Raw genomic sequence first — 24,598 nt, 5'->3', positions numbered from 1 at the left:
TCCGTGCCTCCACACTCACTGTCTGGGGCCATTCTACCTTGCCCTTAAAGAGGAAACTCCAGGGCAAGTTTAAACCACTGAAGACATAGACACCCTTAGTATAGCGATTAAAAGCAGGGGTGCTCAATAGGCCAGAATAGTTGTTGCTGTTGTAAATAAGGCACGTTAAATGAAACTTACATGCACTTGCATGGGGTATGAGTACTAAAACACAATCTACGATTAAAAAAATCAGCTTGAGGTGTTCATTTAAAAACCAATTATATAAACTGTAAAAAGCCCCATAAGCCTGGGGAATAAAGTGTGGTTTCTCATCAGGCGACAATCAAGCAATGATCCTGAGGAGAGTGGGAAGAGTACCTCTTGAAGGTGAGAAACACGACCATTGGTTTTGCATAGACTTGGGCAAATCTCTCAAACATGAAATACAGTAATCAAAAAGGCCCTGAAATAATGACAGGATTCCTGAGCTGTCATGAAATAATTCTAATTCTTTGCATCACAAGGGACCTCTTAATTTAATGGAATTTTTAATCACTTCAGGGATAGGTCAGCACGAAAAGCAACACTGTTGTGCATTTTAAACAAATCCCACAAGTTTAGCTGCTGCAATTCCAGGCTTTGCTGCTTTAAAGATCAGCCAACCCAGGAATTGGGAATTTGGACGCAAACATCTCCACTTCCTCCTTTAGTTGTCTGATCTTGCTCTGGTAGTCCTTGTCAGTCATCATCCTCTCTTTGAATTCTTTGAGTGATGCCTTTGCACCAACGTCTCTCTGAATCTCCAGTGTTATCTGGATCCCTGTACAGGTTAAAACAAACCCAGTTTATACAAATCAACCTGACAACAGGACATCTACATGCAAAAAGTAGCCAGGAGATCCACCAGTCACTGTGGATGGGATAGGTCTCCCTTTCCCTATTCCTTCTCCAGCTGGGACTGACATCCTCCCCCAACCCTGCAAGGGATGAACTCCTCTCCCCCAGTCCAGCTGAGATCAACTCCCCTCCCCCAGTCCAGCTGCAATCGACTCCCCTCCCGTAATCCAGCTGGGTTCGACTCTCCCCTGACTAATCCAGCTGGGACTGAATCCCCTCAGCCCCGAATCCAGCTGGGACTGAATCCCTGCAGCCCTGAATCCAGCTGGGATTGACTTCCCTCAGCCCTGAATCCGGCTGGGATTGATTTCCCTGAGCCCTGAATCCAGCTAGGATCAAATCCCTTCAGCCCTGAATCCAGCTGGGACTGAATCCCCTCAGCCCTGAATCCAGCTGGGAGTGAATCCCCTCAGCTTTGAATCCAGGTGGAACAATCCCCTCAACTCCGAATCCAGCTGGGACTGAATACCCTCAGCCCTGAATCCAGCTGGGATTGACTTCCCTGAGTCCTGAATCCAGCTGGGATCAAATCCCTTCAGCCCTGAATCCAGCTGGGATTGAATCCCCTCAGCCCTGAATCCAGCTGGGACTGAATCCCCTCAGCCCTGAATCCAGCTGGGACTGAAGCCCCTCAGCTCTGAATCCAGCTGGGATTGACTCCCATCCCCTTGAGTAAACTGGGATTGACTCGTCTTTCCATGGAATTGAATTTACCTCCCCAAATCCAGATGGAATTGACTCTCCTCCTGTCCCCACACCATTTTTTGCTCCAGCTATTGAGCACACCACACCCCCCCCCCCCCCCCCCACCCCCGCACCACCATATTACCCCAAACTGATGAACACATTTACATTTGTGACTCTGCTGCCCCTGGTGCTGAGTTCTCCCCCAATCTGAAGAACAAAACCTGGTTAAATTACAGGAAATCCCAGTGCTGACCTCCCCCCCTCCACCACCCTGGCCAAGTGTCTTCAGAACCCCCAACCACTTTACCTCTGTGAATGAAAGCTGCGACTGTGCGGAAATGCTCTTCCTGGAATCCTCGGGAGGTGAGAGCTGGTGTTCCCAGGCGAAGGCCACTGGGACGTAAGGCACTTTTGTCACCTGTGGACAATGAGAGGTTAATTCCCATCTCATCACTTCACACCTTCCTCATGTCCCAAGACAAATTTACTTTCAACTATCTTTTATCTTTCTTCATGGTCACAGAAGATGGACTGCAACATTCAGTGATCCCCCAGTCTCCTCATAGCATTGTTCTGACTACCACAACAATAGAATCGTGTACAATTCAAATCTCCAACAACAATTCCCTTGGTTCTATAGCCTTTTCAGAGTTTCACCTTATAGCCCCAGCCTATTTGTTAAGATTTGTGGCTGGGGCCAGTACTTATTGCCCGATTCTAGTTTAGATTTAGATTTATTTAATATTGTCACTTGGGCCCAGTGAGAAGTGGATAACTTCACCATGTTCCGGTGCTTTCATTCCAGAATAAATTACTGAATAAATTGTACATATTGTAAAATACTGAACTAATTAATATTACATCGATACTACGAAAACAGAATCGGCTTCTCCCTCTCCGTAGCCTTCCACTTGTTTGCTCCCCCAGTCGGTACCATCCAACATTGTCCCTGAGTTCCTGGCAATGTGCTCCTTTGCCGCTGCCACCAGCACCGTCACTTCGGCTGCCTCTGAGCTGGAGACAGTCACTCTGTGCGAGACCTGCACCTCCTTCGATACTGGGCATCGACTGACGGGACCTGGCTCCTTTGTTGCCCTTGCCTTCTTGAACCACTGTAGTCCATCTGCTGTGGGTTGACTATAATGCCCCTAGGAGGGAATTCCAGGATTTTGACCCAGCGGCAATGAAGGAATGATGATATATTTCCAAGTCAGACAGGTGAGTGACTTGGAAGGCAACTTTCAGGTGGTTGTGTTCCCATGTGTGGACTGCTCTAGTCCTTCTAGATACAAGTGGTTGTCGGTTTGGAAGGTGCTGTCTAAGGATCTTTGGTGAATAGCTGCAATGCCTCTGTTAGATGATACACACTGCTGCTCCTAAGTGTCACTGACGGAGGGAGTCGATGTTTGTGCTTGAGTTGTCAATCAAGTTGGCTGCTTTGTCCTGGATAGTATCAAGCTTCTTGGAGCTGCAACCATTCAGGCAGGGTGGGGAGTATTCCCTTACACTCCTGACTTGTGGATCCCAATTACCACCCCCTGAGAAAAAGAACATGAAATGACATCACCATAGGAAATGACATCACCACAGGAAATGATGTCAGCACCCCAGGAAATCCAAACAATACATAAAGCAGGAGACGCCAACAATGCATTGTCTGGAGGCTCACTGAAGATGTTACCTAGTATGGTGATGAAACGTCTGAAAATGAACCTTCCAACTCAATGAGCAAACCTACATCCACTCCTGACTTGTGCCTTGTAAATGGTAGACAGGCTTTGGAGAGCCAAGAGGTAAGTGACTCGCTGCAGAATTCCTAGGCCATGACTTCTTGTGTTAATGTGATGAGTCAAGTTGATGTTCTGGTCAATTATAGCATTTGAATATGGATTGCTTCAGTACCTGAGAAGTCACAAACAGTGCTGAACATTGCGCGATCATCAGCAAACATTGCCACTTCTGACCTTAGGATGGAGAGAAGGTGATAGGCATTACTGTACTACAGCTCATAACCGATGGGAAGGAGTTCCAGATTTCCACTGTCCTTGATGAGGAAGTGCTTCCTGAACCTTGAACAAACCAGTTCTAATTTTATTGATGCTGCTTTTTTTAATAAACTCTTTCATAAAATCTGAGCATTACTACAAAGGCTAGTATTTGCTGCGCAGCCTAATAGCCCATGAATATAGTACTACCTCTAAGATCTCTTCTCAGACTTCCTTTCCACAGCAAAGTTTATGGTGTCAGATTTCACCCAATTTTTACCTCACTATTATTTGAGAGACCAATTACAAAAGTTTTCATTTATCCATGTGTCCACGCATACCAGGTCAAACTGTCAGGATCAGCAATTCAGGCTCTGATCAGCCTATAAGTATGACAGAACTACTGCCTATCATAGGTTAGAGACAAAGAAACTGCAGATGCTGGAATCCAAAGTAAATGGGCAGGAGGCTGGAAGAACACAGCAAACCAGGCAGCATCAGGAAGTGGAGAAGCCAACATTTCAGGTGTAACCCTTCTCCAGGACCTGACACCCTGTTATTTTGTTTCCGCTCTCCCTGCCCTGGACCTTTGAGATTTTGCTCAAATGTTTAATTTTTCATTTGTCACACAGCAGCTTTCCAGTTTGTGTACTCTTTGTGATTTGAGAAGTTTACTTAGTCATAGAGATGTACAGCACAGAAACAGATCCTTTGGACCAATACATCCATGCCAACCAGATATCCTAAATTAATGTAGTCCCATTTGTCAGCATTAGTTCCATTTGCCAGCACTTGGGTGCATGATTAGGAAGGGTTGACAGATTCTAAACCTTTCCTACTCATATACCCATCCAGATGCCTTTTAAATGTTGCAAATTGTAGTAGCCTCCACCATTTCCTCTGGCACTTCATTCCATACACTCACCACCATCTGCATGAAAAAAGTTGCCCCTTATATCTCTTTTATATTTTTCCCCTCTCACCCTAAACCTATGCCCTCTAGTTCTGAACTCCCCCTCCCCAGGGAAAAGACCTTGTGTATTTACCCTAACCATGCCCCTCATGATTTTATAAGCCTCTATAAGGTCACCCATCAGGCACCGCCCCAATCTATTCAGCCTCTCCTTTTCATTCAAACCCCTCTAACCCTGACAATACCCTTGTAATATTTTTCTGAAACCTTTCAAGTTTCGCAACATCCTTCCTATAGGTACTTCTTATCATATAGATCCTTTTGTGAAGGTCGGGGTCAAAAAAGGTCAATATGTGTTTAAACCACAATTCTCCATGAAATCATCTCTCAGCTGCTTTCACTCAGGGTGCATTACAAGCAGGAATGAAATAATGTAGTACAAGACTAAGTTTCCCAGTGAAATGAAGTTCAACTGGCAATCCTGAAGGAGTGCTGCACGATTGGAGATGCTTTTTTTTTGGATGAGAGAATAAACTGAGACCAAGTCAGTCCTTCTGGGTGAGAGCCCATTAAAAAACACCTCTTTGATTAAGTTTTTGCTCACCTGCCCTGATATCTCTATGCGTAACTCACTGTCAGATCAGGCCTTCAAAACCACTCCCTGCAGTGTGGAACATTTTACCACACTAAGGTCTATTTCAATTTAAGATGCAAACCTGGACAGGTGTTCTTGTTGCAAGCAATGGCGCACTTTTCCAGAACCTTCTCAGCTCTGCCCCCATCTGTGCCTTGGTTGCGTAGATCCACCAGGATCAGATGATTATCTGAGCCACCTGTACAAGGAAGGAAGGAGAAAGTAGAGGCAAGCATTTCACATTGCAATTCAGTATTAGCTCTGCACATTCCAGTACTATGGAAATTAAATATTTTGTAATATCTATGAGGATGTTATTTGCGAGGATAGGGGACCGTAGTTATCCAGGGTGCATTATGAAGTTACAAGAGTCAAGTAATTTTATAGATGGTTTAATGATTGTGACGGGCTGTTTTCAGTTATATAGGGAGAGAGAGTCTGAATTAGTCAGAGGAAGAACATGGGTTGGGAACACATAAAAACCTAAAGAAGAAAATTAAAATAGATTAGTTCCTAAGTTCCCCCCAATGGCCAGCTAAAGTGGGAGTTAAGCCTCCAGCACAGAAGAGCACGAAGGCTAATGCCTGCCTTAGGCCCTATTCCACTAAATTGAGTATTGCAAAGCAGAGCAGGATCCAGTTCTGTTACAACCAAATTCTCAAGCATTCAGTAACACAAGCAGTGACTGCAAATACAAATTACATTGTTATTTTAAGGCAAGAGTGTGCCTTTCTCCCGGCTCTTGACTCCAGTCACCAGCGTTTCTGATTTAACCACTAAAAGAGTTTCAACGTTCACAACGAAACTCGTAAGGCAAATGCCATTTGGTGAATCTCAGCCCTCTCACTCTTCCTTACTGTCTACATTCCACAAGACCTAAAGGAATTTCAAACTCAAAGTGACTCTTGAAGAGAGTTGTTTCACCTGAAAACTATGGAACAGCAAGCACCTGAACGGAACCATCTCCAACAGAAAGGAAACAAATGTATGGAATAAGACTTGGTCATTACAGTGAGCAGCAGAAGTGGGGCCAAAGCAACTGAGTCATGTCCTCAAGGAGGGAGGGATCAAGGGCTATAAAAGAGTCAGGGCTATTTGGGATCTTAATTTCCTGATAAAGGTAACATTATACATAAATCCATGAAAGAAAGGAAGTTCACGGACAGAAACAGACAGTTCAAGATGACAATACGTGACACATCACTATGTCAGGATCAAGTGCTTTTATTCAGCTCAAGGGAGGTTTGAAGAACTGTATCGTTGGCTGGAGTGCAACACTGAAAGATTTGATTTCACAACACTAAACTTGTGCATTTTCTTCCAAGTCCTCTAACCCTGATTCAAAACCCCAAATGAGCTCAATCAGGCTAATCAAAGTAATTTGTTCATTTCATTCACTCTGGTAAACAGGATTGCATTTCGACCCATTCCAATCCAGACTATAATTAATCATAAATTCCTTAAAAGGACTTGGTTGGAGAGATTTTCGAGGAGACGATTTGACTCTTCAGAAATTAATGAAAACGCACCTGTCTTTTACTTAAAGCGTTCAAAAATTGGACTCAAAGTCAAACAGAATAGGATGCTTCTGCTATGACACCAAGCTTCGGTTTTTAAAAGATTTAAGAGGCAGGGGAAGACTGAGGCAGATTAGCAGTTCTGCAGAATTGAGATCTGAGCCAATAAATTAAGGATGTGAGATGTTTGAAACAAACTAGATGAAAGGACTGGGTGGGAATAGTGCCACTTGGAATGTAGAAAAAAAGATAGTGAAAGGGCAAAGATTCCCCAAATGACATTTGCTTCATAAATTTTGTTGGAAACAATTGCATCAGAGACCTGGATGTAACTTTAGATATACACTTAATCATATCACACATTAATAGGAATCCTTGTTTAGGTATTAGCTCACGGAAAGTACTTAATGAAAATTGATTGGCTAAAATTTTAGAGGTCAGTTCAAATACTTGCTAAACTGGTCACAAAGATGGCTGATTCAATCTTCTGTGGGGTCCGTGTCACTCCCAAAATTCTCACCAGTAACAATCTTGTATCCCAGATTCACCAATGCTGATGAAAGAGCCTTGCAGTTTGCCACAATCTGTTTTTGGTAAAGCTTGAATTCTGGAGTCATCGCCTGTTTGAGTGCAACAGCAACTCCTGCTCAGAGACATACAGGAGAGATTTCAGTACAGACCACACAAGGTCAAAGCTTTCCCTTATCACTAAAATAATTCACATGCAAGATAGTTCCAATCAGCTCTGTTCAGAACAAATAAAAAGCACTGCTAATTGCAGTCTGAGGTATAAGAAATGCAGTAATATTCACTGATGAGAAAGACAGAGAGGAGAGAGACTTGTGGGGGATATATGTGTGTGAACTGTTGAGAGTGGCAAGGCAACTAGAGAAATTAATTGAAAAGGCACCAGGAACCAGGGGTGTATGAATAGAGGCTTAGGGTGATAAAACAAGGAATTTATGTTGAAACATAATAAAACATTGGTTTAGTTTCATCTTTAGGAAGGATATGAAGGTTTTGGAAAGGATGCAGAAAAGACATATGGGAATAATTTGCTGAACTGACAGGTTTCAGTTCAGAGATTAGTTTGGAGAAGCCAGCGCTTTGCTGGTTAAAGGAGTGAGGGGAAGCAGAAGTTAAGAGGAGATTTAAAAGTTGTTCAAAATCTTGAGGGATCTAGATAGAGTAGATAGAGAGAAACCATTCCCATTGGCAGAAAGATTGAGAACCAGATTGCAACAGAGTAATCTGTAAAACACCTTCATTTTCAGAATAGCACCAAGTGGTGGATCTGCTGCAGACTTTACCTGCGATGGCATGGTTGTGGGGCCCACCTTGCAGCCCCGGGAAAACTGCCTGATTGATCAGACTTTCCAAGTTGTACATGATCTCCTTTCCTGTCTTCGGATCAGTGCTGCGAACTCCTGCAGAGTGAGCAAAGCAGAAACGTGTGGGTTATCAGCCATAAAAAGGAGAAGTTGTTTTTTGTTTTAAAATTCATCCGAGGATGTGGAAATTGCTGTTCATTGAAAAGAAGGAGCTGGGCTGCTTTCTTGAAGCATTGGAGGTTCCTATCATTGAAATAAGGGAGAGAAGTACAGAGAACAATACACAAATCCAGTGTGTCTGCATTAACAAACGCTACATCATAATGGCCTGTATGTTCTTTACTCCTTCTTAACATTGGGATTTGTTTCTTCATGAGCCAAACATTCCCTAGGATTGCTCCTGAATAATTATGAGCCCCAGTTATATATTTATCTGGAGTGGAGGAGCTGAATCCAGCTTACATTTCTTCATATTCCACAAAATGCAAAGTACAAGTCAGGAGCATGATGGAATACTCTCCACCTGCCTGGACGAGCACAAATTGAACTATACACTACAAAAGAAGTTTAGTATCACCCAGAACAAGGCAAGCAACTTGACTGACAATTTTAAACATTCACTCCCTTCACTAATGGTGCACCACGGCAACTGTGAATATCATCCACAAAATGCACTGCAGCAACTCAAGGTTGTTTCAACAGAAGCTTCCAAACTCACGAGCTCTATTACCTGGGAGTGGTGCAGCAGACATATAGGAACAACTGCAAATGCCCCTCCAAACCACACCTCTTCCTGACTTGAGAACATCTCAGCATTCCTGCATGGTTCCTGGGTCAATACCTTCAAAATCCCTCCCTAACAGCATTCCTACGGCACATGGACTGCAGCAGTTCCAAAGGCAGCTCTGCACCACCCTTTCAAGAGCAATTAGAATGAATTAAAAAATGCTGGCCAAACTAGTGGCACCCACATCCCATGAAAACATTTGAAAATGATGTTTGGTTGCAATGTACCAATTTGAGATGACACTGCTAACAATGTCACCTAATCATGGCACTCGTATCAATAAACAACAGCTGTATATTTCACCAACATTATGCCAATAAATTACAGCCTCAGAAACAGTACTTTGTTCAGACAATGGGGCCAGAAGCAGCCCAGTTGAATATCTTTTCCTCACCTTTTCTGTAGAAGATCATCCCGGACCTGCAGCCACGGAGGGTCTTGTGTGTTGTTGTGGAAACCACGTCACTGTATTCAAATGGAGAGGGCACCACCCCGGCTGCCACCAAGCCACTGATGTGTGCCATGTCTGACATCAGGTAGGCACCATTGTCATCAGCAATCTGTCGCATCCTGGCATAATCCAGATTACGGGAGTAACAGCTCACCCCTGGGGACAGCAAGTGCAGTTCAGGTGATTGCAAAGCTGCTGTAAATGAACTTCCTACTACAATCCCCAATTATTACACATTAAGATATCTGGGACATCATGTCTGAAATGTCCTCCTTAAACTTCTCACCCTTCTCCAGTAAAGATCCTCTTTAAAACGGATCCCCTTTGACCAAAGGCAATTTGGCACAGAATACCATTCAGGGCAAGGGCAAGTGTTGCCCCCTCAACTCTCCTTCGGGAGTTGAATGACTGTACTGCTCTTGTTATATCCACTACCCCCTTCAAACCTCTGCAAAGAGGAAAGCTGGACCCAAGTCGCTACCCAATCCAGCAACTTGATATTCAGTGAAAGGCAGCAGCAGAGAGTCAACAATATTTCATTCAGGAGGAAGTCAGGACTGTAAATGCTGGAGTGTGGTGCTGGAAAAGCACAGCAGGTCAGGCAGCATCGGAGGAGCAGGAGCATCGACATTTCGGGGAAAAGCCCTTCATCAGGAATGAGGCTGTGAGCCGAGGGGATGGTGAGATTAATGGGAGGGGGATGGTGCTGGGGGGAAGGTAGCTGAGAGTGTGATGGGTAGATGGAGGTGGGGGTAAAGGTGATAGGTCAGAGAGAAGGGTGGAGTGAATAGGTGGGAAGAATGATGGACAGTTAGGACAGGTCACAAGGGCAGTGCCGAGTTGGAAGGTTGGATACAGTGGGGGGAAGGAAATGAGGAAACTGATGAAATCCACATTGATGCCATGGGGTTGGAGGGTCCTGAGGCGGAAGATAAGTCCACCAAGGACATGCAGGTCCTGGGCCTCCTCCTTCGCCACTCCCTAACCCACCTGACGCCTGGAGGAAGAACACCTCATCTTTTGCCTCAAGACCCTACATCCCCATGGCATCAATGTGGATTTCACCATTTTCCTCATTTCCCCTCCCTCCCACCTTATCCCAGTTCCAACCTTCCAACTTGGCACCACACTCATGACCTGTCCTACCTGTCCATCTTCCTTCCCACCTATCCACTCCACCCTCCTCTCTGACCTATCACCATTCGCCCCACCTCCATCTACCTATCGCACTTAATATTTTATTCAGAATCATCCAACAGGAATCCTGATCTGAACTTGCTGTGTACTGCAGAATAGCTCAGTCCACAATGAGGATGCCTGATTTATTGGGACCGGGGGATTCAGTTGTGAATTCTCTTTCCTGGATGCCACTAGCGCTTACCTGCGATGATGAGCTTTGGGTGGAAGAGTTGGGCGTTATCTGCCAACCTGTCATAGTCAATATAACCAGTTTCAGGGTTTACCTAAAGGGGATGAACAGCAGAGAACATTTTGTCATTCATAACATTTGGGTGTTGTTGGTAAAAGCTACAAGTTACTTCCTATCCCTAGTTACTTTTAAATGAATGGCTTGCTAAGCCATTTTAAAGGGCAGTCAGAGTGAACGTGAAGACCAGAGTGGCTAAATACACAGTATTCCTTCACCATTACGGAACCAGATGGGTTTTTATAACAATCTAGTAGCTACATGGTCACCATTACTAATACTAGCTTTGTATTTCAAATTTCTGTTTGTATAATAGGAGTTTAAATTTCCCAATTGCCATTGTCAAATTTAAATTTATGCCTCCAGAACTGCTGTCCAGACCTCTAAATTCCTCAGCCTTGTCAAAACTACAATACCATCAGTCCCCATTTGGCTGCTCCATGTTATCCAAAGTCAAACTGTCAACATGATATCAAGCACACATTGTATTTTTTATATAAAGAGCACAAAGGAGATTTACAGAGGTTATTAAGAGGGTAGTCTTCTGCCAAATCTCTTAATGAGGTCAGATGCCGTTAGAAACTCAAAATTTCTTCAAAATACACCAAGACAACAGAGGAACTAGGAAACCTTTCTTCAATTCAGATAAATGCGAGGTGCTGCATTTTGGGAAAGCAAATCTTAGCAGGACTTATACACTTAATGGTAAGGTCCTGGGGAGTGGAGCTGAACAAAGAGACCTTGGAGTGCAGGTTCATAGCTCCTTGAAGGTGGAGTCGCAGGTAGATAGGATAGTGAAGAAGGCATTTGCTATGCTTTCCTTTATTGGTCAGAGTATTGAGGACTGGAGTTGGGAGGTCATATTGCGGCTGTACAGGATATTGGTTAGGCCACTGTTGGAATATTGCATGCAATTCTGTCTCCTTCCTATTGGAAAGATGTTGTGAAACTTGAAAGGGTGCCGAAAAGATTTACAAGGATGTTGCCAGGATTGGAGGATCTGAGCTACAGGGAGAGCCTGAACAGGCTGGGGCTGTTTTCCCTGGAGCGTCGTAGGCTGAGGGGTAACCTTAGATTTACAAAATTATGAGGGGCATGGATACGATAAATAGACAAAGTCTTTTTCCTGGGATCGGGGAGTCCAGAACTAGAGGGCATAGGTTTAGGGTGAAAGGGGAAAGATATAAAAGAGACCTAAGGGGCAACATTTTCAGGCAGAGGATGGTACATGTATGGAATGAGCTTCCAGAGGATGTGATGGAGCTGGTACAATTGCAACATTTAAGAAACATTTGGATGGGTATATGAATAGGAAGGGTTTGGAGGGATAAGGGCCGGGTGCTGGCAGGTGGGACAAGATTGGGTTGGGATATCTGATCGGCATGGACGGGTTGGACCGAAGGGTCTGTTTTCATTCTGCACATCTCTATGACTCTATAATGGTGGACTCTCCTGAATAGAGAGAATTCTAAGATTGATTAGGAGTTAACAGAGCTCAGGGGGAACTGACAGAACAGGACTTGATGGGAATTCATTCTTCCCCTGCAGAACTCCTCATCTCCCTCAGTATTTCCTATGACAATCTTCAGGCCTTTGACCTAGTCATAATTGACCTTTCGATTCATCTCCCTTTCTTGTGTCCTGAGTTGAGTTTGAAGTCTTAAGAGTCAACTTTCCCTAGTAATAACATTCTTATTCAAGTTGGAATATCAGGGATGTGGATCACATTACTAAACTTAAGCCCATAATCTGCCAGCACCAACACTGAAGGAGCTGTCAGGTACAGGCTGCCGGATCAGAGTTAAATTACAGCCTTGTCTGCCTCTTCAAGGAGGAGAGCAAGATCGTATGATGCTTCTTAAAGACAAGTGGAGAGTTCTCCTGCCATCCTGGCCAGCAGTTATCCCTTAGCCAATACCATCTAAAGCAGGTGAGGTAATGTCCCATTGCTGTTTCTTGGGTTCGCCTGTACACAGGTTAGCTTCGGCATTTGGCTGCATAACAGCAACAATTAATCTTCAAAATTCGTCCCTGTCAAATCCCTTTGGTGCGTTCTGTGAAGGAATAAGGTGTTAGATAAATGCAACATTTTCTAGTTTTGACAAAAGGTCATTGACCTGAAAAGTTAATACGGTTGATCTCCCTCCAATGTGGTCTGACCTGCTGGTTCTTTCCAGCATTTTCTGTTCAGATGTATTTATAAACATGCTGGGTTCTTACATCTTCGGAGCACAATAAAAATACTTAAACACAAAACAAACATGAGAAGTTTGGGCTGGAAGAGTGAATACTTCTTATGCCTTGAATTAGGTTTGTCTGGTTTTCACCCTCCAGCTGCAATAAAATACAGTCAAACGGGTTCATGGACCTTGTTTTATTGCCTGAGCCATTGACATTCCTGTTCTGCCCATATTAACTTCATGATCTGATCGTTAAAAATGCTCATATAAGATGTGTGCACAATAAATATGCAACTGTCACAAACCAAAGAGCAACCATTCACTCTCAAATCTGGGCCACAAATGACATACTGCTTTTCACCTTTGCGCTTGAGCTGAGGATCTGTGTAACAGAAACAACTGCATTAATCTCGAGGTGCTTCACATGAAAATATATAAAACAAAATTTGAAACTGAGCTACAGATAGGATTACTTGGACTGATGAGCTAAAACTGTATCAAGATATAGATTCTAAGGAATGTCTGAGGATGCATGAACAGGTTTAGGGGTACAATTCCGCCACTAAATGATGATATGACAAGAAAGAGTGCAGAAGAATCCAGAATTGGAAGAACCAAACTAAACCACACTCCCATTGCATCTCCCTTTCTTTAAACTAAACTAAACTAAATGTAATTCCTTGCAGCATCAGGGGTGAGATTACATCCAGGAACCTGTAGTCATTTGGAACCAATCAGCTAACCAACACAGGTTGCAAATACAGCTGCTGCAAGCACCCAGCCAATGGTTTTCTCTGACCCCCTTACCACCTTCCTTTTACTCCTGGCTGAGAAATTAACGATAAATTAACTCACTCCCATTCCCTGCCAAGAAGGATCTGCGAATCAGTCACATTGAGGAATTAAGTAGGGATGTCCTTGGTAACTTTCAAATTCAATTCTTGTCCCCTTTCCTGTGGAGCACACAACCTTGGCTTGGCGCAGTACCATATCAGGGAAGATGAGAATGATAATGTGGCAGACACCATGTTCATTCCAGAAATTGAATGGGGAACTTGTGCTTTTTGGGACAGTTTGAACTGGCCTGAAAGGGATCAGGAACTCCAAAGTAGTTTCAGAACTGAGAAAAATAAAACTGAAAATTGAACAGCAGAAACTTAGCATACAAGTCGGGAAGGCTAGGAAGCAGGGGCGAAAAATAGACAAAGAGAGTGTTTGGTTGCATTCAATGCTTTTTTTAAATTCACTCCTGGAATGTGGACATCACTGGCTAGGCCAGCATTTATTGTCTGTCCCTTGTTGCCCTATGTGACGGTGAGTTGCCTTGTTTCAATGCTACTGTCCATATGTGGAGGTGGACTCGCAATTTGTAAGGAGGGGAATTCCAGAATTTTGAACAAGTGACAGAGAAGGAACAGCAATATATTTCCAACTCAGAATGGTGAGTCGCTTGGAGGGGAACTTGTAGATGGTGGCGTTCCCATATATCTGTTTCCTTTGTCCAGTGAGGTGGAAGTAGTCATGGGCTTGGAAGGAGCTGCCCTTGGATCTTTGGTGAAACTCTACAGTGCGTCTTGTAGATAGTACACACTGCTGCTACTGAGCATCAGTGGTGGATGTTTGGGGATGTGGTGCCAATCAAGTGTGCTGCTTTGTCCTGGGTTGATATCAAGTTTCTTGACTGTCGTTTGAGCTGCATTCAACCAAGCATGTAGGGAGTATTCACACTCCTGACGTGTGCCATGTAGTTGGTGGACAGGCTTTAAAGAATCAGGAGGTGAATTAGATGGTGCAGTATTCCATGAGTGCAGTTGAGTTTTTTTAATACTTCAATGTAATGAGTCTTGTGAATTAGCAGATGAATTGAAGCCATCGGTATTCTTGAAACATGGCTGAAAGAAGGGCAGGAATCACAGCTCAAAATTCCTTGTTACCAAGTTCTCAGATCAGATAGGGAGGGAGATTAAACCAAAAGGAAACGGAACTTCAATTATGATTAACAATCACAGCTGTGAAAGAGGGATGATGTTCGAAGAGGATCACCTTATAAGGACATGTGGGTTGAACAGAAAAGTAAAAAAGGAAAGTATCAAACAGCTGGCAATGTCTCATGATCCTCAAATAGTCAGAGGATGATAAAAGAGCAAATATGAAGGCAAATTGCTGAGAAATGCAAATTGAACAAGGCACTAATAGCAGGGAATTTCATTTACCTGAACACTGCCCTGGATAGTATCAGCACAAGAGGTACATACAGCGCAGAATTCTTAAAATATATTCAGGAGATTTATTTCAGCCAATACCTAACAAGCCCAAAAGAAAGAGGATATTTCCAGACTTCAGGTTATGAAATTAAGCAGGACAGCTGGAAGGGGTATCCAATGGGAAAGTGTTTATTTGTGATATGAGTATGATTCGATTAGATTTTGTGCAGTCATGGTAAAGGAAAAAGATAGAACAGAAGTAAAAGTTCTCAGTTAAGCATAGGTCAATTTCACTAAGTTGAATGTGATTGAGCAAAAGCGGACTGCAAACCAGCTAGTTGAACGTAAATCAGTACGGTGGATTCAAGGATGAGATAGTGAGGTTTCAAAACATACATATCCCCACAAAGTAAAAAGAGGTGCAGCCAAATTTACAGTTCACGATTAACAAAGGGCAAATGTACTAATACAAGGCAAAAAAAAGCTTATGTCAGATATCAAAAACTCATATTAGAGTAAGCCTAGAGATGTATAGGAAGCATAGGATGAAATTAATAAAGAAAATTATGAAAGTAATGAGAGCATTAAAAATATTGGCAAGTAAAACGAAAGAAAACCTAAAAATGTCTTATGAATACCTAAACAGCAATAGAATAACCAACAAAGGAATTGGGCCTATTAGACAAATAAGATCAGTGATGTGTGGATGTAGAAAGAAGTGTGATTTTTCTGATTGCAAACTTTGTTTCAGCCTTCAGAAAGTGGAGGGTCATGCAGGCATGGTATCAAGGAGAAAGTGTGAAACATGAGATGGGATAAATATAGCGAGCAAGAAAATATTAAAGGGTCGAACATCTTTGAAAGTAAATGAACTCCTAGGTTCAGATGAAGTATATCCCATGTTGTGAAGAGCAGCTGGGAAAGAAATAGTGGAAACTCTGGCAATTATTTTCTAATCCGCATTAATATGGAGGTGATAAACTGGAGGACAGCTAACACTGCACTTTTTAAAATTAAGACATAGACAGAGCAATTACAGCTCTGTTAGTCTAACCTTAGTTGTTGGCAAATATTGGAAATATCTTTGAAGGGCAGTTTGAATCCATCATTCAGACAGGCAGGGGTTATTCAAGGACCAATAGCATTTAATTTCTTAAGAGATTGACTCTTTTGATATAATGTTTTGAGAAAATTACAGGAGGTTCAGTGAGAATAGTGTATTTGATGTGACTCATATTGATTTTGGACAAGGTCCCCATGGCAGACTGGTCTGAAAAGTGAAAGTTGAATGTATCCAAGGGAAATTGGCAGGCTTTAATTAAAGTGATCTCAGTAGCAATAAGTAAAAGGATAATAGCCAACATGTGTTTGGAGCTGGAAGGCTGCAGTGTGGTTCTGCAGAGTATAGTTCAAGGTCCTTCTCTTTTTGTGGTATAGCTCAACATACTACTAATTAAGAAGTCTGATATAGAAGGTGCAGATGGTACAAAAATTGCCAAATATGTGGTTACAACAGAGAAAGCAGGCAGATATTAATAGGCCAGGTTGGCACGGAATTAGTTAAAGGAATTCAATCTGAAGTCGTGTGAGGTTACGCATTTGAGTTAAGGCAAACAAATATACAATGTATCATAATACAATGAGAGGTTCAGGGTGAGAGGTTCATAAAGTGCATATCCACAAATGCTTGAAGGTAGTAGGATTTACTCAAAAACAAAAAAATCACACGCAATGGCACATAAGAAAATTAATACACAAAATAAGAGTTTATGGGATTGGGGAGCAAGGTGATATATCAGCATCAGCCAAGGATTACTTCATAAACAGAATATACAGTTGGAATTAGGAGTAATTTTCAGGTGTGTAGAAGGTACTATAAGAATCACAAGTGCATGAACCTCAGCAATTTAGAATTAATATCAGTAACTTAGATGAGGCTACTGAATGTAATGTGTATCCAAACTTGCTGACAATACTAGAAGGCTAAATGAGAAGGTAGGCTGTAGGGGGGGGTTCAAAGAGGTTGTAAAGATTTAAACAATTTGTAATGTGGGGAGCTATGAAGCTTTTTATGGGGCACAAGCATCACTAGACCAGCATGTTGTGGGCTCTCCTAATTTGCCTTTGAAAGGAGGTGATGAGCCAACTTCTTGAATCATGGTAGTCCATCTGCTAAATTAAACACTTTGGAAAGGAGTGTAGAAAGAAGTACAGAATGGTTTTTAAATGGTAAGACTGGGAAATATTGATATCGGGAAGAACCTGGGTGTCACCATCCATGAATCACATCACAATGCAAGTACAGCAAGAAATTAGTAAGGTACAGGGTATACTTTGCTTATTACAAAAGGATTGGAGGATAAGATGAAAATGACCCTCACTGAAATTTTACAGTGTTTTGGCGAGATCATCCCGAGAGTAATATGCACCGGTTTAGTCTCCTCATCTCATGGAGAATATAATTGCCTTGAAGAGAGTGCAATGAATGTTCACTGGTCAGTAGAAGTTTAAAATGTCCTACCAAGAAAATGAATCCAAATATCCCTAGGGTTTAGAAGAGTGAGTACAATCTCATTGCAAATTCTTAACAAACACATCAAGGTGGACGTTTAGAGGATGCTTCTGCTGTTTAGCAGTCAAGATGATGTTTAGCAGTCATGATGATGTTGTGGGAAGATCAAGTTCAGGTTAACATGATCATATTAAATGCCACAGTAAGATTGGATAACCAATTGATCATTGTTCCTGTTTCTTGTGCTCTTTATTAGCAGAGTTACCAAATATAAAATCAAGGAGCTCATGCTCGAACCTTACCAGTGAAGGATTAACTGGTAATTCAATATTGAGTTATTTTTCAAATGTTCTTACCTTGTATGGCATTGACTCAAAGAAGATGGACGTGGCAGAAATTTTCTTCTTTTCAGTCATGAAGCCATGGGTCAAGTGGCCACCATCAGGAAGGTCCAATCCCATGATTCTCCCATGTGGCTCCACGAGAGCTGTGTAAACAGCAAAGTTCGCTGGAGAGCCTGCCATGACCAGGGAGAGAGGGAAACCGAGGTGGGAGGGGGAAGGAGTGGAATGAAGTAGAAGGACAGGTACAAGGAGAGGGAAGGATAGGGGGTGAGAAGCAGAGAGGGGAAGAGGGGAGAGGGAGAGGGAGGGGTAGAGGGTGAGGGACAGAGAGAGGGAATGAGTGAGAGTGGACGTCAGGGAGGGGCATAGGGAAAGAAGGGAAGGGGAAGGAGGACGAGAAGGGAAGGGAGAGGGGAAGGGAAGAAGGATGGAAGGAGAGAAAGTGTGAGGGAAATTTCTGTCACCCTTTGAATACCTCTAAACACCTCCTGAAAGTCCAGGAGATAGACCTAAAAACGTTGGCAAAGCACTCTTGACTTCAAAGAATCAAACAGGACATACTGCAACCATATCTCTGCCCAGTGACATAAGCCAGCCCAGTTTGGCGAGATGAGAACACCCCAGTTCCACACCTGACGGAACAGCATGCTGACATTTGATGTTGAGAGACACATATAGAACAAAGACTCTTGTGAGTCTTTGATGAACTATTGAGAAAGTGAGTTGCGAGTGTGTTGCTGGAAAAGTACAACAGGCCAGGCAGCATCCAAGGAGCGGGAGAATCAACGTTTTGGGCAAAGGTCCTTCAACAGGAGGCTTGTGTTACACTTTAATTCCCCCTCTCACTCCGCCAAAGATGTGCAGGCACTGGGCGTCCTCCATCGCCAAACACTAACCACCCGACGCCTGGAGGAGGAACGCCTCATCTTCCATTTTGGGACCCTCCAACCACATGGGATTAATGTGGACCTCACCAGTTTCCTCATTTCCCCTCCCCCCACCTTATTCCAGATCCAACTTTCTAACTCGGCACCACCCTCATGACCAGTGATACCTGTCCATCTTCCTTCCCACCTATCCGTTTCACCCTCCCCTCCCACCTTCTCCCCTACCTTCATCTACCTATTACACTATCAGCTGCCTTCCCCCCCCCCCCCATTTACCTCTCTACCCCTCACTTCCAGCCCACAAGCCTCATTCCTGATGAAAAGCTTATGCTTGAAACATCGATTCTCCTGCTACCCAGATGCTGCCTGACCTGCTGTGCTTCTCCAGCACCACATTCTCAACTCAGGATGAACTACTGTCTTGAATAAATGAGGGAAACATTATGGGGAAGAATGAGTTGTACCCACAGAGTTTACCTGAATATGGCTGGACATTGACTCCCCATTTCTCTGGGTCAAGGTTGTATAGATCCAATGCTCGTTTCTGGCACAGCCGTTCCAACTCATCTACAAACTCAGTGCCACCATAATACCTACAGAGACAAGACAGTCACTTCATTAGAACAGGCCACATGACCAACAAATTAAAAATGACCTGGCAGAGAATAGTAAATGCTTCCTTTCAATGCCGCTGGAGGAGCAGTGTAGATGATCGGAGTCATGACACATCTTAGTTTGCACTTTTATCCCTTCTTCACACAAAGGACAGTGGAAATCTGGGCCTTTCACCAACTGCAAATCTGCTGAATTGGATTAAGACCTAGTTTTTTTGTTGTGTAAGAGCATTAAGCAAGAGGGACAAAAGCAGATAAATAGATTTAAGATGCAGACTAATCAAGAACTAGCTGAATGGCAGAACAGACTCAAGGGACTGAATAGCCTCCTCTTATTTGCACCACGGAGCTTCTATTCCTCAAGTGAATGATGACAAAGATGACAATTGGGACCAGGATAGAGAGGGAGAAATCATGATTTTTTTCAGATGAAGGATTTTTAAAAAAATTTGCTCCACAAAAGAGCCATTACTTTGGCTGCATTCCAAACAATGACTGAACAATTTCAGGAATTGTAGACCTGTCTCAAGCCCATAAAACCAACGGCAAACAAACCTCTGATGAACTATAGGAGTCACTTGAGTCCTGTTTGCACTCGGTGTTCCTTTATTACATGGTCCTTCCTGAACAACACGCACTCCATCCCTCCCCAAGCATCCTACGTAAAAAGGAGTGACTAATGACAAGCTTCCCATAAACAGCATCCAAACATCTGGTGAAATAAAAATGCCTCAACAAATCAGATCTGCTGAGTTCTTGCCACTGTTAGCTGTGCTTAATAATGATTTCACTAGGTTCAGAAAACACGGAACTGGAATTAGTTCAATGATTGATGTGAGATCCTTGATTGGGGTTGTTAACCTGGGCCAATCAGGGAGTTCTGGCTGAGAGATATAAATAGGAGATACAGACAGTCTCTTGATTCTACGCATTGGCTCTGAGCTAGCTGGTCAGAGCCTGTGTACTGCGTACATGTAAATAAAGGATGACTTGCTGATAGGATATCTGGCTCCTTGGAGTTATTTCAACAGGTATTGAGTAGTCAGCTCTTCAAAGGCTCAGAAACCGATTGCTATTGCTGTTTAATTTAGAGGGCAGCAAAAAGAAAATAAATTGATTTGCATTTATATAGTAGGTGAAAGTGAGTACTGCAGATGATGGAGATTAAAGTCAAGAGTGTGGTGTTGGAAAGGGCTTTTGCCCGAAACTTCGATTTTCCTGCTCCTCAGATGCTGCCTGACCTGCTGTGCTTTTCTAGCACCACACTCTTGCATTTATATCGAGTCCATTAGGATCACAGGACAATCTAAAGTATTTTACATTAACTTCTGTACTTTTGAAGTGCAGTCATTATGGTATTGGAAGTGTTGAAAACTGAAAACAGACAATTTAGATAAGTTCCAGGTGATATAGATGAGATAAAATAAACCCACTGCATCTTTGATAACGTCCTTTGATGCACCTTGTTACGGATTGCAATGTCAAATGATGCTATGTATCAATGTAAATTGTTGCTGTCCCATTGCATTTGGGAGAGCTGGGGATTTGACACACATTACTCCTGCCACACCAATGTATCATTCTAACTTTTAAGTGCAGTTTGGTGCAGTCACATGTCAGAACAAATGATGCAGTCATTCAAAGCAAGATGAGCACCAAGTCCATACCTCTGTCCAGGATACCCCTCAGAATATTTGTTATTCATGCACGAGCCCAGAGCCTCCAACACAGCTCGGCTTGCAAAGTTCTCAGAGGCAATGAGCTCCAAGCCAAGTCTCTGACGGCTCTTCTCCTTCTTAATGATGTCATATACCTGGCAGGGAAATATAAATGATTTTTAAAACTTTTATAAATGCTGTTTCTCAGCACAAGTCAAGGGGTAGTAACCTTTCCAGCTCAGAAATAAGGTCACATCATCACCAACTATGATAAATCTTCCATGGATTGATCACTTGAGTCGAGCATTCAGGAGCTAGAATTCAACTTAATTTTCTTCTCCACCACATTCCCATTGACTATTCCTGAGCCTGGGGCACTTTACCCAATTGAAGCCATCTGCTCATATGAAATGGGAACAGTAGACCACTCGGCCCCTTGAGCCCATTCCATCATTCAATAAGTTTACAGATGAACTTTTTCCTCAATCTCACTTTCCTGTCCTACCTCACATTCCTTGGTTTTCCCTTACTGCTTTGAAATTTATTAAATTCAATAATTAAATACTTACAGGAGCCTGAGTTAGATCATTTTAAAGATTCCCAACCTTTTGAATGAAGAAATTTCTCCTCATCACAGTCCAAAATAGTTCGATTATGATAACTGTTGACACCTCAGCAAGGGAAAGTAGCTTTTCACCCCTACCTCAAAGTACTTTGTCTGAATGTGATCACATCTCAGGCTTCCAAGCTAGACAGCATCAGTCCATTCTACTCAACCTCTTCACATAGGGTATTCCACTCATTCCAAGAAACAATCTACTGAACCCCTTTGTTGAATTCCCTCTAAAACAAGTATATTCTTCCTTCAGCTGATGGGTTCCAAAACAGTATAAAATATTCCAGATGTGATCTCACCAAAGCATTATACAATTTTAACGAAACCTCCTTTCTTCAATCTCTTTGCAATGAAGGCTAGCAAACCATTTATCATTCTAATTATTTGTACCTACATGTTACTTTTGTTTCTTTTGAATAGACACCCTTGTCACTAAGCATCATTTACCAGTCTTATTTTTTATAAAAACCTGTTTCTGCAATCCTCTAAGCACATTATACTCCATCCACTACCTTCTTGTTCAATCTCTTAACTGGTCCAAAGCTCCCAGCATCCTCTTTGCGTGCTCTGCACAGTTTATATCCTCACTCATTGTGAATCAACAGCAAACTTGGATATATTACACTTCGTTCTTTTACCAAATCATTGAGAAAGACTATAAATAACGAAAGTCCAAATGCTGACCTTTCAGCACTCCATAAATTAACACCTGCCATCGCAAAAATGACTGGTTATTACAACTCCCTGTTTCTGACTGTTCATCAATCTATAATACATGCTAATATACTACCACAATCACTTGAGCCTTTAAGGCGTGCAATAACTCTTCTGTGGAATTTTGTCCTGTCTTTAAGAATCCAAATGTACCACATCTACTGGTTCCTTTTATCTACCCTACTCTCAAAGAGCTCTATTAGATTTGTCAAACATAATTTCCCTTTCATAAAACTATACTGACTTGGTTTAATCAGATTGTGCTTTGTCTAATGCTGTGTTCCCATGTCCTTATTAATAGATTATAGTGTTTCATCCACTTGTGAGAAATAGGAAACACAAGAAGCAAGATTAGGACCAGTCTGTCAATCTTGTTTTACCATTCTACAAGATGATGGTTGATCATGAGCTTCAAATCCACCCTTCAGTCTAAATATCCCTTACTCACTGGAAATCTGCTTGTCACAGTCAGAAATATTTTCAAAGATACAGCATCCTTAAACCTCTGGAGTAGAGAATTCTATGGATTCTATGGAGTGAAGTAATTTACCTTCATCTCAGTCCCAAGTGATCAGCCCCTTTTCTAAGACCGTGCTCCTGTTTTCATTTCACTAGTTAGCAAAAGTAATGTCTCAGCTTTTACTCTATCAAGCCCCTTCAGAGTTTTTTACGATTCAATAAGACTTTTGCGTCTCACTCTTCTAAACTCCAGACAATATGTCAGGACAACTGGTCAAAGTTTTCCTAAATCTTCACTCCCTTCTTTCTTGAACAGTTAGGGTTACACTTATTACCTTCCAAACAATGGGGACCATTCTACAGCCTTGGGAGTTGCCCAGTCACTTAGCTAGTCCAAACTGCTTGGCAGCTTCTAAGGCACTTTGGCCTAGTAACACCTAAAGAAAGGCGATATATTTCCAAGTCAGGATGGTGAGAGACTTGGAATGGATCATACAGTGGTGGTGTTCCCACGTATTAGTTCCCCCTGTCCTTCCAGATGACAATGGTTGTGTGTTTGGAAGTTGCCACTTAAGGAACGTTGGTGAATTTCTGCAGTATATCTTATAAATAGTACACACTGCTGTTATTGAATGTCAGTGCTGGAAGCACTGCATGTTTATGGATCTGTTGCCAATCAAGCAGACTGCTTTGTCCACTTGTGGACTGTGGATCATGTCAAGCTTCTTGAGTGTTGTTGGACTCATCCAGACAAGCGGAGAGTATTCCATCGCACAAGGAGGCTTTGGTACATTGTCTCTGCACTGCATTTAATGCCAATCTCCAGTCTTTTGTCCAAAACCTTGCACATTGTTTCATAGGAACATAAGAAATGAGAGCAAGAGTAGGCTATCTGATCCCTCCATTGAACAAGATCATGGCTGATTTACCTCAGGCCTCAACTTCTCTTTCATGACAGTTCAATATCCTCAATATCCTGCCAGCTCAAAAATCTGCCTTCGTCCTCTTTAAATGAAGTGATCTTGCCTCCACAACTCTCTGGGGTGGAAAATTCCAGACATTCACAAGAAATATCTTCACATCTAAATTTTAAATGACTTATCATGCAATGATAGATGCAAAATCATTTGTCTCTTGCAGGTTCCTCTACTGATTGGGTAGAACATTAAAGCGCCCCATCAGTGGGTTTAAAAGTATAGGGCTCACAAAATTCAGCACTCAGCCTGCCGCTGTTTAACTGTGCACTACTGACTTATGTCCCTTTTCACATGGGGAGGTGGAGGCCTAGGTAACCCATTCACCCTTAGGCCAATTGAGGCCCTTTAGTAGTCAAATGATGGGCACTTGGGTGTCTGTTTTGGGATCTGTTGCTATTCTTACCGTATGAGAGGGGTTCACATCAAGTGGGTTAGAACATAGAACATAGAAGAATACAGCGCAGTACAGGCCCTTCGGCCCTCGATGTTGCGCTGATCCAAGCCCACCTAACCTATACTAGCCGACTATCCTCCATATGCCTATCCAATGCCCGCTTAAATGCCCATAATGAGGGAGAGTCCACCACTGCTACTGGCAGGGCATTCCATGAACTCACGACTCGCTGAGTAAAGAACCTACCCCTAACATCTGTCCTATACCTACCTCCCCTTAATTTAAAGCTATGCCCCCTTGTAATAGCTGACTCCATACATGGAAAAAGATTCTCACTGTCAACCCTATCTAAACCCCTAATCATCTTGTACACCTCTATCAAGTCACCCCTAAACCTTCTTTTCTCCAATGAAAACAACCACAAGTGCC

General features: G+C 42.7%; 1 protein-coding gene across 3 annotated transcripts in view; it reads right to left on the bottom strand.

Annotated features, from left to right (window-relative positions):
* Positions 1-229: 229 nt before the first annotated feature.
* The window catches only part of shmt1 (serine hydroxymethyltransferase 1 (soluble)), a 36,555-nt gene continuing 12,186 nt past the window's right edge, over positions 230-24,598 (bottom strand). For all 3 annotated transcript variants that reach the window (XM_043711856.1, XM_043711858.1, XM_043711855.1), the window contains exons 3-12: positions 21,019-21,164; positions 19,215-19,330; positions 17,863-18,023; positions 10,566-10,647; positions 9,128-9,340; positions 7,926-8,042; positions 7,136-7,258; positions 5,181-5,297; positions 1,874-1,984; positions 230-802 (exon numbers count right to left, since the gene is read on the bottom strand). In XM_043711856.1, coding sequence (XP_043567791.1) covers positions 630-802; positions 1,874-1,984; positions 5,181-5,297; positions 7,136-7,258; positions 7,926-8,042; positions 9,128-9,340; positions 10,566-10,647; positions 17,863-18,023; positions 19,215-19,330; positions 21,019-21,164 — 1,359 coding nt within the window. In that variant the 3' untranslated portion in view covers positions 230-629. The remainder of the gene's footprint in view (positions 803-1,873; positions 1,985-5,180; positions 5,298-7,135; positions 7,259-7,925; positions 8,043-9,127; positions 9,341-10,565; positions 10,648-17,862; positions 18,024-19,214; positions 19,331-21,018; positions 21,165-24,598) is intronic.

The sequence above is a fragment of the Chiloscyllium plagiosum genome, chromosome 21, assembly GCF_004010195.1.
Source record: "Chiloscyllium plagiosum isolate BGI_BamShark_2017 chromosome 21, ASM401019v2, whole genome shotgun sequence".
NCBI classification, from domain to species: domain Eukaryota; kingdom Metazoa; phylum Chordata; class Chondrichthyes; order Orectolobiformes; family Hemiscylliidae; genus Chiloscyllium; species Chiloscyllium plagiosum.
This window is presented reverse-complemented; position numbering and strand designations above follow the sequence as displayed.